This window comes from Geotrypetes seraphini, chromosome 1 (genome assembly GCF_902459505.1).
Source record: "Geotrypetes seraphini chromosome 1, aGeoSer1.1, whole genome shotgun sequence".
NCBI classification, from domain to species: domain Eukaryota; kingdom Metazoa; phylum Chordata; class Amphibia; order Gymnophiona; family Dermophiidae; genus Geotrypetes; species Geotrypetes seraphini.
In genome coordinates, this window is record NC_047084.1 from 148,994,351 (window position 1) to 149,012,199 (window position 17,849).

The 17,849-nt window shown below is 44.9% G+C and overlaps 1 protein-coding gene across 7 annotated transcripts in view; it reads right to left on the reverse strand.

Annotated features, from left to right (window-relative positions):
• Positions 1–17,849, reverse strand: part of INPP4B (inositol polyphosphate-4-phosphatase type II B) — an 812,760-nt gene that overhangs the window by 420,720 nt on the left and 374,191 nt on the right. For all 7 annotated transcript variants that reach the window (XM_033939865.1, XM_033939855.1, XM_033939874.1 and 4 more), the window contains one exon: positions 2,521–2,593. In XM_033939865.1, the coding sequence (XP_033795756.1) occupies positions 2,521–2,593 (73 nt within the window). The remainder of the gene's footprint in view (positions 1–2,520; positions 2,594–17,849) is intronic.

The following is a 17,849-nucleotide window of genomic DNA, read 5'->3' on the forward strand; positions in this document are numbered from 1 at the left end:
ATGAACGATTTTAGGTTAGAGTTTGCTAGGCTTCGTGCCAGAGGGGTCAAGTAAATATTGAATAGGGAGGGGGATAGGGGAGAGCCTTGTGGGACTCCACAAGGGTTACGCCAGTGGTGGGAGAAGGCTCCATTACTGTGGACCTGGTAGGTACGGTTGGTTAGGAAGCCTGTGAACCAATCTATTACCTGTCCGGAGATGCCGATGGAGTCAAGGCAGTTGAGCATAATTACCCCCATCTTAAGTTAGTTTTTATTCTTTTGTTTTTGTCCTGATTCTGATCTCTCAAGGCTGGATGGGACCGGTTCTAGCGGTCTTAATGGCAGTGGGCCCTTACCTTTGGCAGCAGGGAAGATTGTGGGCTGCAGTGAGGTGTGGTGGAGGAGGGGGCGTTTCTCCATGCGGTCAGCTTGCCGGGAGGATGACGCATCAGAGGGAGCTCGAAGACTGCGCTTCTGGAGAGAGGACAGCCCTTGAACTTGGCTGGCGGGAAGTTAAGAGGGCCCTGCAGTGATCGGTGACATCGCACAGCCAGAGATCCTGATGCATCGGCCCTGCTGCTGTCCCTCCTCCGGTAACGATCTGGCAGCTATTGGTGATTGGTGGGGAGTAGCCCAGTGGTGCTGTCTTGCTCATTGGGGCGAAGGATGCTGAGCTGGGATGGACTGAAGCTGCAAATTGGTAGAAATGAGGTGCTGCTGGCTGATGCTTGATGCCAGGCGAAGATTGGCTCTGGGGTTGCAGTTGTCTTCTAGGTCATCTGCTGCCTTCGGTTGCCTCGGCCCAGGGCCCTTCTTGCCAGTGTCGGGTGTGATGTAATGCTCCCCTGTACTTAGAGACGTCATCTGTCTTGCTTTGGACTGCTTGGGACTTGGAGTCTTTTTAATTTAATTTACTTTACTTTTATTCTTTTTACATCTTTTTGTTTTTTTAAATTTGAATTATACCCTTTCCTCACCATTTTTGGAAATTTGTTATATCTTTAATTTTTTTTATTAATTATTTACTTAGGTGCTTTAGCTAGATTGTGAGCCTTCGGCACAGATAGGGAAGTTCTAAGTACCTAATTTTATTTTATTGTAACCCGTTCTGGACTTCTGGGGAGGATGGGCTATAAAAATGAATGAATAAATAAATAAATAAAGGCTCAGTGATCACAGGTTGGATGTGATATCGCCAGTGCCTCTCTCTGTTGATTTTGCTTTGCCTCGAGGCCTGGTACCTTCTTTCCCTTCCCCACATATATTAACAACAATTTTAGACTGACCAAAGAGGTCTATTTACTAAGCAGCTGGTAACAGGAGTGAAATCACAAAACTGGTACCTTGGGTCTATCACCCACTAGTTAGGCCAGGGGTAGGGAACTCCGATCCTCGAGAGCCGTATTCCAGTCGGGTTTTCAGGATTTCCCCAATGAATATGCATCGAAAGCAGTGCATGCAAATAGATCTCATGCAGATTCATTGGGGAAATCCTGAAAACACGACTGGAATACGGCTCTCGAGGACCGGAGTTCCCTACCCCTGAGTTAGACCTTGACTTTGGACTTGCAGTAAGATCAATCCAACAAGGAGGATCCCAGTGTATCTGAACTAGTCACATCTGATTTGGACTTTGTACATAAGTCTGAAGTTGTTGAAAGAAACTTGTTACTATTCAAGTGTATTGCCCGTTTCTGTTCCGAGGAGAAGTAAAAGGTTTGAGTTATTCAGCAATTTGCGGTACTTGTGTGCTCTAACATCATTTGGAGGGCAAGTGGAAGTCTGGTGCATGCTTGCTTTGGAGTAGAGAATGGCACTGTGACAGAATTCATCACCGTTCCCGTCCCCACGGAAAACCGCGGGAAACCATCCCATGTCATTCTTTAAGGAGAGAGGGAAGAATCAGAGTATGAACGGGCCCAGCCACTGACCCTCAAGCCTTGTATTGAAGAATGCCGGTGTAGAAGGACTGAGGTTGACATAGACACTAAAGAATGTGTGATGTCATAATGCCTCATTCCACCAATGCCTAAGAGCCAACCTCATCAGTGATGTCACAATGGCTTAACTGTCCTATACTTGGCTCAAATAAGAATCAGAGTAAGAATGGGCCCAGCCATTGACCCTCAAGCCTTGCATTGAAGAATGCTGGTGTAGAAGGACTGAGGTTGACATAGACAGTAAAGAATGACATGGGGATGGCTTCCCACAGTTATCCATGGGGACGGGAACAGTGATGAATTCTGTCACCGTGTCATTCTCTACTGTGGAGTCCAACTGTAGAAGTTGCCTCCTGCTCTGGTCCTCAACAAATAAAATAACTTTATGTGTCCTCTGCCAGCATCCGGGAGGATCAGGGCATTACATCCTATTGTAATCTCCCAGAGAAGGCTATGCAAGCAACCGGATTCACTCTCCATGTGCTTTAAAATACAAGGATTCCAGCAGAGAACAGTAAGTTCATCATTTGCCTGGGGCTGGTGGGTAGATGATTTCAATACGCCAAAATAGTCATCGGAGCTGTTCCAGAAACACTTACCTGCATTTAGCAGAGGTAAGCTGTCCGTGTCACGTTTGCCTCCAGGGGAAGAACATTCACAAACCTGCATGCACTGGGGGGGGGGGGGGAAAAAGTCACAATAAGATAAATTAAATCTCCAGTAGACCATTTTTTATTTTTTTTTTTAATTATTGTTGCCAAGAAATCCAAAGTAGTTTTCAGATGAAAGGCTTCTGGCAAAGAAAGATATACTGTAAAACACGCCTACGTCTGACGCATGTTGGCTTTTAAAATTATTCTACTAATTTTCCATTTCCCCCCACTTCCCTTGTAGCACGCTGTCTAATGGCAAGTTGTCCTGTAACATAGTAACATAGTAGATGACGGCAGATAAAGACCTGAATGGTCCATCCAGTCTGCCCAACCTGATTCAATTTAAATTTTTTTTTTGTTTTTTTTTTCTTCTTAGCTATTTCTGGGCAAGAATCCAAAGCTCTGCCCGGTACTGTGCTTGGGTTCCAACTGCCAAAATCTCTGTTAAGACTTACTCCAGCCCATCTACACCCTCCCAGCCATTGAAGCCCTCCCCAGCCCATCCTCCACCAAACGGCCATATACAGACACAGACCGTGCAAGTCTGCCCAGTAACTGGCCTAGTTCAATATTTAATATTATTTTCTGATTCTAAATCTTCTGTGTTCATCCCACGCCTCTTTGAACTCAGTCACAGTTTTACTCTCCACCACCTCTCTCGGGAGCGCATTCCAGGCATCCACTACCCTCTCCGTAAAGTAGAATTTCCTAACATTGCCCCTGAATCTACCACCCCTCAACCTCAAATTATGTTTCTAGCTTTCCTGGGGGGGGGGGGATGGTTTAATCTTGTGGTCAGTGAGAGATTGGGGGGGAGCAGTCGGAATCCACTGCAATGAACATAGAGTCCTGACTTTGTTACTCAGTATTTAATATGAATACTTTTTGCAGAGATGTATACAGGCCCTCTGTTTGTATCTACATCACCAAAATTCGCCCCTTCCTCTCTGAGCACACTACTCGGACCCTTGTCCAAGCTCCCGTAACCTCACGCTTACATTGCTGCAATCTACTTTTAACTGGTCTCCCGCAGTGCCGCCTCTCCCACCCCCCCCCCCTCCTGCAATCTGTGTAAAACTCTGCCGCACGACTCATCTTCTACCAACCTCGCTACGCTCACGTCACCCCTCTCCTGAAATCACTTCACTAGCTCCCTCTCCGCCTTCGCATACAGTTCAAGCTCCTATTGCTGACCTACAAGTGGGTTCATTCTGCGGCCCCTCAATATCTCTCCTCGCTTCTCTCTCCTTATACACCTCCCAGAGACCTCCGTTCCTCAGATCAGTTGCTTTTATCTGTACCCTTCTCCTCCACTGCCAATTCTAGACTTCGTTCCTTTCATCTAGCTGCCCCCCTATGCCTGGAATAAATTATTCGAGCTTGTCTGCCAAGCCCCTTCTCTTACCTTGTTTAAAAGGGAAAGGGATTTGTAGACTGCCTTTTTGTCGTTTTACAATCACACACAAAAGCGGTTTACACACAGGCACTTCAAACATTTTCCCTATCTGTCCTGGTGGACTCACAATCTATCTATTGTGCCTGGGGCAGTGGAGGATGAAGTGACTCGCCCACAGTCACAGGGAGCAATGCAGGGTTTGAACCCACAACCTTAGGGTGATGAAGCTGTAGCTCTAACCACTGAGCCACACTCTCCGCAGACTGAAAACCCACCCTTCTGATATAGCCTTCAATCCAAGTTTCCAAGTTTCCAAGTTTATTAATATTTGATTGATCGCTTATTACAAACTAAGCGATGAACAATTTATTTAAAATAAATAGAATTTTAGAAGTATTACAGTAAGTTGGGTTCTAATACAAACAGACAAAACAGACTGACATGATACATCAGGGAGGAAAGAAAACGGGAGGGAATAGTTACAATATTTAATCTTTTTCATAATCTAAAGAAGAAGAAGAGGGGGCAGGAAAAAACATGCGGAAAGGGAATGTGAAAATAGGATAAAAAGTAATTTTGAAAATAGAAACTTAAATATAATGCGTTTTTAAATGTTAAAAGCGTATTTAAATAAAAAAGTTTTTAAAATGGTTTTGAATTTATTAAGATCTTTAACTTCTCTTATATATAGTGGTAAATTATTCCAAATTTGGGGGGCCATTACAGAAAATATGTCTAATCGTCTGGTGCCAATTATCTTTAAGGATGGAATCATTAATTGTCCTTGCGATGAAGAGCGGAGGGATCGTATTGCATTGTAGGGAATAAGTAACCTATCTATGAATTGTGGTTCATGCGTAGTTAATGTTTTAAATACTAATAGGGAAATTTTGTAAATTATACGTTGGTTGATAGGCAACCAGTGTGAATCAATAAGGAAAGGAGTGACATGATCAAATTTTTTTCCATTGTGAATAATTTTAACTGCGGTGTTTTGTATTATTTGTAGTCGTTTCTTTTCCTTTTGGGTAATATTCAGCAATAGTGAATTACAATAGTCGAGCTTGGCAATCACTAAAGAATGAATTAAAATATTTAACAATTTGGGTTCCAAGAATTTCGACACAGATCGAATCCATAACAATCCATAACTGTGCCCCTTAACTGTATCCATGACATCCTGTTTGTCTGTTTAGATTGTAAGCTCTTTCGAGCGGGGACTGTCTTCTTTGTGACTCTGTACAGCGCTGCGTACGTCTGGTAGCACTATAGAAATAATAGTAGTAGTAGTGTGAAGAGTTTCAGTCTTTGGGAAGCAGAGCTGAGCTTGTGATGTCATAATGTCTCATTCCACCAATAAGAGCCAACCTCATCAGTGATGTCACAATGGCTTGATTGTCCTGTACTCCCCTCTGCCCTCCAACCCAACCAGCAGATTAACTGTTCCCCTTAACTGTATCCATGACATCCTGTTTGTCTGTCTTGCCTGTTTAGATTGTAAGCTCTTTCGAGCAGGGACTGTTTTCTTACTCTTTCTGACTGTGCAGCACTGCGTGCGTCTGATAGCGCTATAGAAATAATTCATAGTAGTAGTAGTAGTGGTCTGCCTCAGCGGAGGCACTAACTTCTTATGTTCTTATAGATAGGTTCCTAGAGGACAAAGGGATTGAGGGGTACAGATAAGAGTAGAGATAGGTACAGGGATAGGAGTGAGAGGCAAGTATAGGAATAACCAGGGACCACTGATCAGGCAATGGGCCTGATGGGCCGCCGCGGGAGCGGACCGCTGGGCGAGATGGACCTCTGGTCTGCCTCAGCGGAGGCAACTTCTTATGTTCTTAAGAGTTTCATTCTTTGGGAAGCAGAGCTGAGCTTGTGATGTCATAATGTCTCATTCCATCAATAAGAGCCAACCTCATCAGTGATGTCACAATGGCTTGATTGTCCGGTACTCTCCTCTGCCCTCCAACCCAACCAGCAGATTAACTGTTCCCCTTAACTGTACCCATGACATCCTGTTTGTCTGTCTTGTCTGTTTAGATTGTAAGCTCTTTCGAGCAGGGACTGTCTTCTTTGTGACTCTGTACAGCGCTGCATAAGTCTGGTAGCGCTATAGAAATAATTAATAGCGGTAATAGTGAGCATGTACACAAGCATGCACCCTGATAGTTAAACACAGGAGGTTTAACTTGCCTGGTTAAACCCCGCTGAGCTGAACAACTGCTGATATTCAGCCGCACTTAACCAGGTAGTGCCGCTTATTATCACTGCTAATTAGTCATTCCCTAACCAGCCGGGCTAGAGTGATCTGGAGGTGGAGCTTGGACAGAGCCACTACCTAGCCAGATAGGCCCTGATTCGATTAAAAGCGCCTACCATCAGGTACCTAGATTGACGCGTCGAGCCGATCTAGACGCCTAACTTAATGGTTTAATTCAGGGGTCCCCAAAGTCCTTCCTTGAGGGCCGAATCCAGTCGGGTTTTCAGGGTTTCCCCAATGAATATGCATGAGATCTATGCGCATGCGCTGCTTTCAATGCATATCCATCGGGGAAATCCTGAAAACCCGACTGGATTGCAGCCCTCAAGGAGGGACTTTGGGGACCCCTGGTTTAATTGGTTCAATCGGTGCTGTTAATTGAAAAGCGCCACTGAAACCAATTTTTAAAAATGTATTTGCTGGTTGGGGCCTAACTCGGTAGGCACAATGTAGGCCTCTACAACGAGGCGCCTACCCAGAAAGTAGGTGTGGCTAGGGAACGGAGTTTGGGCATGGATTGAATTAGGTGCCAATATTTTAGGCCAGGAGAACCCTGATCTAATATAGTGGCACCTAAGTTGTAAACGCCACCGGCACCACTAGGCGCAATTCTACAAATAGCGTCTAACTTTGAATGGCATGCATTTTCCTAGGTGCCTACCAAGTTAGCCGCCATTTATAGAATCAGGCCCTTAGTAAGGATTCAGTCCACTAATCAGCTGGGTACAAGCAGTTCCCGGGTTAAGAACGAGTTACGTTTTTAAAGCTGTTCTTAAGTCGGATTTGTATGTAACTCAGAACTTGTAGATTTTAAGATTCTTGCTGCTCACCTCTGCTCCCAGCTGACAAAAGGGCCAACTGTCCCTACCAGTGTTCCCTCTAAGGTACAGCAGACACAACCACACACTGTTCTCAATGTGACCCTGCATCATTCTGCTACTGGAGAAGTGTAGAAGTCTATGCCATTGGAAATACTGCTCAGTGAAATCAAATGAAGCCGCAACCCAGTTCTTAAGTACAAGTCATACTTAAGTTGGGCGTCTGTAACTCGGGGACTACCTGTACTCGACTCACATAAGAGCATAAGAGTTGCCATATTGGGACAGACCAAAGGTCCCTCATGCCCAGTTTCCTGTTTCTAACCGTGGCCAACCCAGGTCACAAATGCCTGGCAAATTGCTAAGGAGTTGCAACATTCTAGAGCTGATAGTGTGATGTCATAATGCCTCATTCCACCACTGCCTAAAAGCCAACCTCATCAGTGATGTCACAATGGCTTGATTACTCCTATACAGAAAGTCCCCGGGTTAAGAACGAGTTATGTTTTTAAAGCTGTTCTTAAGTCGGATTTGTATGTAACTCAGAACTTGTAGATTTTAAGATTCTTGCTGCTCACCTCTGCTCCCAGCTGACAAAAGGGCCAACTGTCCCTACCAGTGTTCCCTCTAAGGTACAGCAGACACAACCACACACTGTTCTTAATGTGGCCCTGCATCATTCCTGAATCTGCTACAGGAGAAGTGAAGGAGTCAAGGCCACTGGAAATACTGCTCAGTGAAATCAAATGAAGCCGCAACCCAGTTCTTAAGTACGAGTCATACTTAAGACGGGCGTCTGTAACTCGGGGATTACCTGTACTTGACTCACATAAGAATATAAGAGTTGCCATACTGGGACAGACTGAAGGCCCCTCAAGCCCAGTATCCTGTTTCCAACAGTGGCCAACTTAAGTCACTAAACTAAACCTTATACCGCATCATGTCAACATTCGCAGAGCTCGACACAGTTAACAAGAATTAGGGTGGAAAGGAACTCCAGTGGAGGGAAAAATGAAGAGGAAATTTAGAGGACTAGAGTAAATAGAGAGGGAGGAAGAGTTACATTTTTGAGAATAACCAGGTTTCCAGATGTTTACGGAAGAGTTGGAGGGAGCTCAGATTCTTAAGAGGGGAGGTAAGGTTGTTCCAGAGCTCAGTGATTCTAAAAGGGAGGGAGGAACCTAGTTTTCCTACAAGGGAGACGCCTTTTAGAGAGGGAAAGGAAAGTTTCAGTTTTTGGGTGGATCTGGCAGAATTGGGGTTAGAGGAGTTCCAAGAAAGAGGAATGAAGGGAGGGAGGATACCGTGTAGGATCTTGAAAGTGAGGCAGGCACATTTGAAGTGGACTCTGGAGATAATCGGAAGCCAGTGGAGCTTGGACAAAAGCGGTGAGACGTGGTTGAAATTGCTTTTTGCGCAGATAAGCTTAGCAGCGGCATTCTGAAGCCGCAGGAGTCTTTGAAGGTTTTTCTTTGTTAGGCTTAGGTAGATAGAGTTGTAATAGTCCAGTCTGGAAAGGATGGTGGATTGGACAAGGACGGCAAAGTGTTTTTGATGGAAACAGGTTCTCACTTTCCTCAGCATGTGAAAGCTGAAGAAACATTTTTTTATTAGGGAGTTGAGGTGATCATTGAAGGAAAGTGTAGAGTCAATGATGACTCCCAGAATTTTACTTGAGTATTCAAGATGCAGAGTGGGGCTAGAGGACAGAGGGATGGAGGTGGGCAGTTGGTCCAATTTTGGGCTGAGCCAGAGAAGTTTTGTTTTGGATTCGTTCAGTTTCATCTGCAGAGTGTGGGCCCAGGATTGAAGGTTCGAAATACATGAGGATATGTTCGCAGAGAGGTTGGTGAGGTTCCGGTCGGTCTCAAGGAGGACAAAGATGTCATCTGCATAAATGTAAAGTGTTTCAAGGGGGGAGAGATGGAGGAGTTTGAGGGAGGACATATAAATGTTGAAAAGGATAGGAGAGAGAGGTGAGCCTGGCAAGATGCTAAGGAGTACCTACATTCTAGAGCTGATATTGTGATGTCATAATGCCTCATTCCACCACTGCCTAAAAGCCAACCTCATCAGTGATGTCACAATGGCTTGATTATTCCTGTACAGGCAGTCCCCACCAGATTAAGAATGAGTTACGTTTTTAAAGTTGTTCTTAAGTCGGATTTGTATGGAACTCAGAACCTGTAGATTTTAAGATTCTTGCTGTTTCCCTTCCAGCTGACAAAAGGGCCAACTGTCCCAGTGTTCCCTCTAAGGTACAGCAGACACAACCACATACTATTCTTAATGTGGCCCTGCATCATTCCTAAATCTGCTACAGGAGAAGTGTAGGAGTCTAGGCCACTGGTAATACATCTCAGTGAAATCAAATGAAGTTGTGACTGCGTTCTTAAGAATGAGTCGTACTTAAGTAGGTGTCTATAACTCGGAGTCTACCTGTATATTGATAAAGTTAGAGGAGCCTAAAGGATGTCCTAACTTTGTCCACCGAGTTAGCCAGGTACCAGTCTGAACATCGATTGGTGCCCAGTTAACTTCCAGATATTCAATGCTAGAAGCTGCAAATGTCCCAGCATTGAATATGCTGGGTTATTTCAACCTGTAGCTGTGAGCAACTTACATGCCTCTTACCACCATGGGCTGAATATCAGGCCCACAGTGAAGGGCTTACATTTATACCTTGATATTCAATGCTGGGTCACTGAATTTCCAAGTATAGGGCCCGCTGCCACAATTTATGTGGACCCTGCTGACTTTCTGCACCACATATTCTACTGTCTTCACTTGTCCAACTCAGAATATTGGTGTCTTCTAGACCGGTGTTCTTCAACTACCGGTCCATGGACCAGTGCCGGTCCACAGAAATTTCCTGCCGGTCCACAGAGCCAGCACGTGCATCAGGCCCAAAACAGTATTCTTCAACTGCCGGTCCACGGTGCAATCGATGCGGCGTTATCTTCAAGCCAGCTCCCTCTTCCTCACTGATTCAGTGCACAAAGCCACGGGCAGTGGCTCCTACGGGCATCCTGCGCCTGAACCGGAAGCCTTCTCTCTGACGTTGCAACGTCAGAGGGAAGGCTTCCAGATGAGGCACAGGACGTGCAAGGTGCAGTTCGTACTATTATGGGGGCAGGGTCTGCGGTGGAGATTGGGTAGCGATGGGGGGGGGGGGGTCTGGCCCATGACTTAGCCCAGTGTTCTTCAACCGCCGGTCCACGGACCGATGCCGGTCCACAGAATAATTCTTTTATTTCTGCCGGTCCATAGGTGTAAAAAGGTTGAAAAACACTGATCTAGACAACTTCCAGTTCTTCCTTGGCTCCATCCAGAGGCCATCTCAGTATTATCCAGACAGTGTTGCGGAGGTCAACAAAGATTTTAGCAGTAGCATCTGCATAATGTTACTAAAATCAGCAGCTGGCTTAACCTGAGGCACTCCTACTCACATTTGTACCACTGAATATCGACCCCCAGATGGTGTCAGCATGTGGACTGTATTTTCTCTAAGGCACAGTGCATCCATGGAGACGCCTTAGGTTCTGACTGGCCCAGAAAACTAAGGCCCCTCCCATAGGAAAGGCCTTTAAACAACCAGGGCCAATCAGAGCCTCAGGCCCCTCCCCGGGAAGGGGAAAGCCCACCAAGTTGAAGAGGCGGGCCTGCTGGTCGGTGGGAGTAGGCATCCCTCCAGCCAGTCATTGTAATTAAGGGAGAGGGGGGTGGATGTTGTTGGAGGCATGGAGGGTGTCGGGGAGGTTGCATGGTGGCAGGAAGGAGTGGGCATTTCTCCCGCTGCCGGATGTGGGGGGGGGTCACGGGTCACTTGACATCAGCGGTGGGATTGAGTGGACATCTCTCCTACTGCCTGGGGGGTGTGAATGGGTTCAATGCTTGGTGGTGGGAGGGAGTGGGCATTTCTCCTGCTGATCTTCAATTTGTTGGTTTTTTTTTTTTAATTATTTTAATTTGTTTGGGGGGGGGTCTGAGCTATCAAACCTTAATTCCTGTCAGTGCCTAAGAATTGATCAGAAAGTAAGGCAATGACAGCTCAAGACCTGTTGGCAAAATTAGCACAACGAGGTTACAGAATCACTCGGCGATTATAGAGAATCGCTTGGAGTGATCATTTTAATATTAATTTGCATGACAGTATTGGAGACTGCTAGAAAACTTGGAAAAGACCTCGATGAGCTGTTTTGCCGTTAAAATACAAGCATGCTAAACCGTCTGGAACCAGTTTAGCAAGCACGTTAAAGAATCTGCCTCCGAGTTCAGCCTTCAAGACGCTTCACGGAATTGCTCCTGGATATTGTTTGAGGAAAGTGCCAATTTATGTCTCAAGTCATTCTACGTGCTTTCCAGGGAAGAGACTTTTTTAGATCCCCTCAATTAGATCATTACGATTTGAATGAGTAGGTTAGTTACACCTACTCCCATTCTATTGTTCATTTATGGAGCAAAGCTCCTTCCTCTTGTGGGTCGATTTACTGGAGTTTAGAAACGCTATTAAAATGTTTCTATTTTACCCTCCCCCCCCCTCTTTTATGAAGCCGCGTTAGGCTTTTTTATCGCTGGCATCAGCGGTATTAACTCCAACGCTAATTCCTATGAGCTAATACCGCCATGGCCGGCCATAACAATGCCTAATGTGGCTTCGTGAAAGGGGGGGGTTAATTAGTGTTGATTTGCTGCCCAGAAAATTGTTTTATTTTTCTGATATGTGATTGTATCGTTATTGTTTTTATTGTTTTTTTATGAAATTGATTATGCCTGTATTTTGTAACCCATTCTAGGCGTTTTCCGAAAGATGGGCTAACAAAAAACTATCGGTAGCATGGAATATTGGGTTTTGGCCAGGTACTAGTGACCTGGATTGGCCACCGTGAGAACGGGCTACGGGGCTTGATAGACCGTTGGTCTGGCCCAGTATGGCTGTTCTTATCCTCTTACGGGAGCCAAAAGTGGCATCGCTGAGGATCTGGATGATATATTTGTAAGAGGTATATGATGAGTGTGCTTTAGTTAGTTCATTCATGTTGGATGCTGATTAAATTTGAGGGCATAATACACTAAGCTTGACCGCAATATTTGGGATAACTTGAAGCATCTGAAGGGAAAAGAACCTGGTACCATTATAGAGGCAATTAGAGTAACTGAGTTGGCAGAGAAGGGGTATCTAGCAAATTAAACTTCAGGGGAACACAAAGAGAAGTTCTAGACAATAAAGCAAAAAAAAAAATGGTGCTTACGGAACAGCCATCTGCCATCATAGAAGAGGGCAGTGATGGAAGATAAACAAGTCACCGCAAGACCCCCAATGCCTGGCCACCACATAATCACCTAGACTCACATATTCTGGTTTCCTTCCTGTTTGGCACAAACATGCTGCCAGAAGCTCCAGAATTTCATGCCAGTCCTGATCTGACCCTCACAGCCTGCAAGGAACTGCAGTCTGTTGTTCCAAGGGAAAGCAACTGCAGCCGTCAAATGACATGCCTGTGAAGGAAATGGGATAAACCCAGGAACAGATCAGACTTTCTTGAAAATCCACAGCCAGGTTGCAACTGCTGTCCTTTATCTGACAAACACTACTTCCCACTGCACAGGGCGGGATTGACCCTTCGGTGGGTCCTAGGCAACCCAAGGGCATGGCCCCCCTCCCCCGTTATAATATAAATAAATTTTTAAAATCCCCATAAAAGAAGCCCTGCGTAGTTTTGACTGCAGAGGAGTAAGCAGAAAGTAAGAAGTGCTACAAATTAACTTCTCCTTTCAACCGGAAGACAATGCACAGGTGGGTAGGGTAGACCCATTCTTGGGTCCCATTTCCCTTTCTGTCTTGGGAGATTTTGCCTAGCCTAATTTACCAACACCTCTCTCAGACACCTAGCGACACCTACCGTATATACTCAAATATAAACCAAGATTTTGGGGCCAAAATAATGGCCCAAAAATGGGGGTCTTGGTTTATATTTGGGTCCTCAGGTCTCTGCGTTCCCCACCAGGACCCGTTGCAGGCCTCGGTTCATAGACATAATCGCGGAAGACAAAGGCGCGCGCCGACAACTGAGCGCAAGACGGAGGTGCGCGCCGAAGAAAATTACTGTTTTTAGGGGCTCCGGCGGGGGGGGGGGTTTGTTGGGTAGCCCCCCCACTTTTCTTAATACAGATCACGGCGGCGTTGTGGGGGGTTTGGGAGGGTTGTAACCCCCCACATTTTACTGGAAACTTAACTTTTTCCCTAAAAACAGGGAAAAAGTGAAGTTTTCAGTAAAATGTGGGGGGTTACAACTCCCCAAACCCCCCCACAATGCGGCGCGATCTGTGCCCCCCCCGTCGGAGCCCCTAAAAACAGTAATTTTCTTCAGCGCGCGCCTCCGCGCTGCGCTCAATTGTCTGCGCGCGCCTTTGTCCCGGCGCGCTTTTGACCTGACACCGCAGGCCTCCCGTAGGTCTGCCTTAAGCCCTGGTGGTCCAGCGGCTTTCCCAGACACCCTTTCCCAGTTGTCCTTTCCTGGCCACCCGGACAGGAGGGATCTTTCCTGTGCTAACCACCCTGCCTCCCTCCCGCCTCTCCCCCACCTCCTTGATCCGTTGCAGGCCTTCCGTGGGCCTGATTAAGCCCTGGTGGTCCAGCGGTGAGCCGGGACAGGAGCAATCTTACTACATCCTTGTCCCTGCCAACTATTACCCACTCCACCTCCCTCCTGGACCCCTCTACAACATACCTTTGAACCCTGGTGGTCTAGCGGTGAAGCGAGGCAGGAGCTATCTTCATTCGCTGCTACTCTGTGCAGATCTACAATCAGAAAAGGCTGCTGTAAATTTCCTGGGGTAGTCTCGTGAGACTGTGAGAATTTGCAAGACAGTTGCAGGCACTCCCAGCAGCCATTTCTGATTGCAACTCTGCATGGGGTAGGAGCGAAAGAAGATAGCTCCTGCCCCACTTCACCGCTAGACCACCAGGGTTCAAAGGTATGTTGTACAGGAGTCTAGGAGGTGGGGTGGTTGGCCGGGACAGGACGCTGGAAAGATTGCTCCTGTCCCGGCTCACCGCTGGACCACCAGGACTTAATCAAAGACCGGTGCCCTAACTGAGTCTAGCCTTACCTGTGTATGTTCTGGCTCAGCAGGAACTTTTCTAACTTTATCTTGAATCCCTGGAGGGTATTTTCCCTTATAAAAGCTTCCGGAAGAGTGTTCCAGTTTTCCACCACTCTCTGGGTGAAGAAGAACTTCCTTACGTTTGTACGGAATCTATCCCCTTTTAACTTTAGAGAGTGCCCTCTCGTTCTCTCTACCTTGGAGAGGGTGAACAATCTGTCTTTATCTACTAAGTCTATTCTCTTCATTATCTTGAATGTTTCGATCATGTCCCCTCTCAGTCTCCTCTTTTCAAGGGAGAAGAGGCCCAGTTTCTCTAATCTCTCGCTGTACGGCAACTGCTCCAGTCCCTTAACCATTTTGTCTCTGGACCCTTTCGAGCAGTACGGAATTCGCTGGTAGGGCAGTTGAGAAAATGCACTGATAGAGGAACTTTTTAGGAAGCTCCTCAAAGTGCAATTGTCTGTTAATGCTTTTTTATAGGGTCCGACTCGTCCTGTTTGAGGAATCGCTGTGCACTGAAATTCCTGATGATTGGTTCCTCTTTTGTGCCGTTTTAGCTATTATATATGTGGATAATTTGCAAACCACCTAGGAATTAGACGGTATAGACATTTTTTGAAATAAATAAATATTGTTTGTAAAGCACTACCAGACACAAGCAGGGCTGTGCTTTAAAAAAGAGACGGTCCCTACTCAAAAGGGCTTACATTCTGGAGGAGGAGAGAAAAGGTGCAGTGTCCTTGTGCTCCTGTAGAAAGACCACATTCCCAGGGAACAAGACCCCCAAAAATCCGGAGCAAGAGAGACAACTTTACTTTATCAAACCAAAAGGGAAAAGAGAAAGAGAAAAAAGGACAGGCTTTTGTGGAAAATTTCCTCCTAATTCACAGTTTATAAATAGTAAGCAAGGAGTCACAGAACCACATTTCTATTGTCGAAGAAATATTGTTGCTGGCCAGGATCACAGAAAATACATTTCAAGCTCTAAAGCTTGATTACACAAACACAAGGACATCGTGACACGAACATAGCAGCTACGGAAATCACTCTCTGCCTACAAGCTAGGAGAAGCTTCCATCTCTCCTGGGGAGCCCTTGAAATATCAGAAAATACCGACTTCAAAACCTGGAACGCTCCATCTCCTCATCTAGGTTGCCCTGCTTCATTCTGAACCTGGGGTTTCAACATCCTCCCCTTAAGGTCAGATTCCCCGGCTACGCACCTGTTAAGGTGGTGCTATCTTGCATATCTTCTGATAAGCTGTCAGAAAATCTATGGAAAGGCTGGAAGGGATTATCAAAAAGTACCTTTCAAGTTCTCTCCCCTTTAGCAACCAAATCAGTGAGTTATGCACGGAAGGCGCCCTGGTTTTCATCTTATCATCGAGAGTTAAAACAGGAGTGTAGAAGATTGGAACGGAAGTGGAAAAAAACTAATTCAGAATCTGACAAGAAGATTTGGAGAGTTAACATCAAGAAATATCATTTAGAAATTAGAATTGCAAAAAAAAATTACTAGTTCAGATAATCAAAGTAATCAAAGTATTCCAACTGCAGAGGAGTTAGCAAAAATTTTTAATAGTAAAATTACACTCATTAGAGATACATTTCTGGCTATAAACCCTGACGACTTCCTTTTAAGCCCCAATAGGCCGACGGTAATTCCAGTGGATCGTTTTTGGAACACCTTTGATCCAGTCTCAGAAACTTATGTTTCAATATTATGTGAATAGTTAACAAATTGGACCCTTTTCCTTCTTATCTTTTTGGGAATATTCCTTTACAAGCTATTATATGGTTGACTTCACTATTAAATCATTTGCTTGAAAATGGTTACTTTTCGTTGAGTATGGGGAACATAACTTTGACTCCGATCTGGACCCTACAGTTCCCTCTCATTATCGTCCAATCGCAAATATGCCCCTTCTGACAAAAATGATGGAGTCAATTATTTCTAGCCAACTTTCCAATTACTTGGAGAAATTTTCTATTTTGTTACCATTTGAACTTGGGTTTAGACCAAACTTTAGTAAAGAGACTCTCCTATTATCGTTAATCTCAAAGATTCAAAATTTACAGATACAAAATAAATGTGCGGTATTGTTGCAATTTGATCCGTCTGCTGCGTTTGATGTCGTTCATCACGACATCCTGATTCGTATGTTATCAGATATTGGTTTAAACCAAGCTGTACTGAATTGGTTTAGTAAATTCCTTTCATTGCGATCTTATGAGGTATATTTGGAGGGTGAGACTTCCTCCACTTGGAAATGGGGTGCCACAGGGCTCTCCGCTGTTGACAATCTTGTTTAACGTATATATGACTTCTCTGAAAAGATTTTGCCTTTCATATACCTATGCAGATGATATTTTCATTTTATTACAAGTTGATCCTGATCTTAACAACCTGGTCCCTAGTATAGGCTGCTGCATTTCTAAACTTCAACTGTGGGCTTTGTCTATTCAAATGAAACTGAACGCTGCCAAAACCAAATTGCTTTGGATTGGGTCAAGATTAGAAAACCTCCCTTCCTCTGTTACACTGAAAACAGGTATCTCACTGCATATAGATTTTTCATCCAGAGTCCTGGGTGTAAACTTGGACTCATCACTTACATTTCATGAACAGATAAATTATTTGACAAAAAAGTGTTTTTTTTAGTCTGCGCATGTTGAGAAAGATCAAATCACTATTCCATCAAGAACATTTCTCAGTGTTGGTACAATCCACTGTGCTTTCTCAGCTAGATTATTGTAACTCAGTTTATCTGGGCAGTCTAAAACGACTTCAGTTAATACAGAATACTGCAGCTAAGCTCATTTTGGGGAAACAAAAGTATGATCATGTTTTCCCTTTATTGATAAAGCTTCACTGGCTCCCAGTTCGCTTTAGGTTCTTCAAGCTTCTCTAAACCGAGTCAAGCCTTCTCAGAATGATGACTCAAGTATACAAAGTTAAGCTTTAGTTTAGTCTAGAGTTTTAGTTTAGTTTGATCCTTTTGTCCCCTTATGTTGGAATACCCTTAGACTTTGCCATTTGAGAAACACATAAAGATATGTTAGCCTTCCCTTCCTTTAAGGGAATTAAATCCGCTGGGAAGCTCAGTCAATCTTTTGTTTTCAAGTTTGTAGAGATCTGGAATGAACTTCCCGACTCCATTAGGCTTTTAGGCCAGCTGCAATTATTTCGTAAATTTCTGAAAACTTTGCTTTTCTTGCAATTTTTAAATGGTTTAACTACAGCCTCAACGAAATAATTATTTTTCTTAAGCTTTTCTTATGTACTTTCGTTTTTAATTAGTTCTTCCTTCTCCTATGTTCTAGTCTTAATTATATGTGAACCGAGTCGAGCTCCACTGGGAAATGACCCGATATATAAACCAAAGATTAGATAAGATTGTTTGTCTTTTAAGGAGGACCACAGCATGGTCGTAGCTAGCTATGTGCAGCCACACAGGGCACAAAGGAAGAACTGTGCACTGTCCATTGGCTTCCCTTACTGATGTTACCAAAATGGACAGGGCGGAAGTGCAACACGAACAGCTGAGGGTGTGTCACACAGGGCGCATTTGCCGTTGGCGACGCGCCTGGACCACAGATCTCACCTGTATACCCCTTCATAGAAGACAGCTCTGCTCCCTCTAAGCTTAGTGGGCATCCTTCAACTACATTGGCAGGAGGAGAGTGTGGTG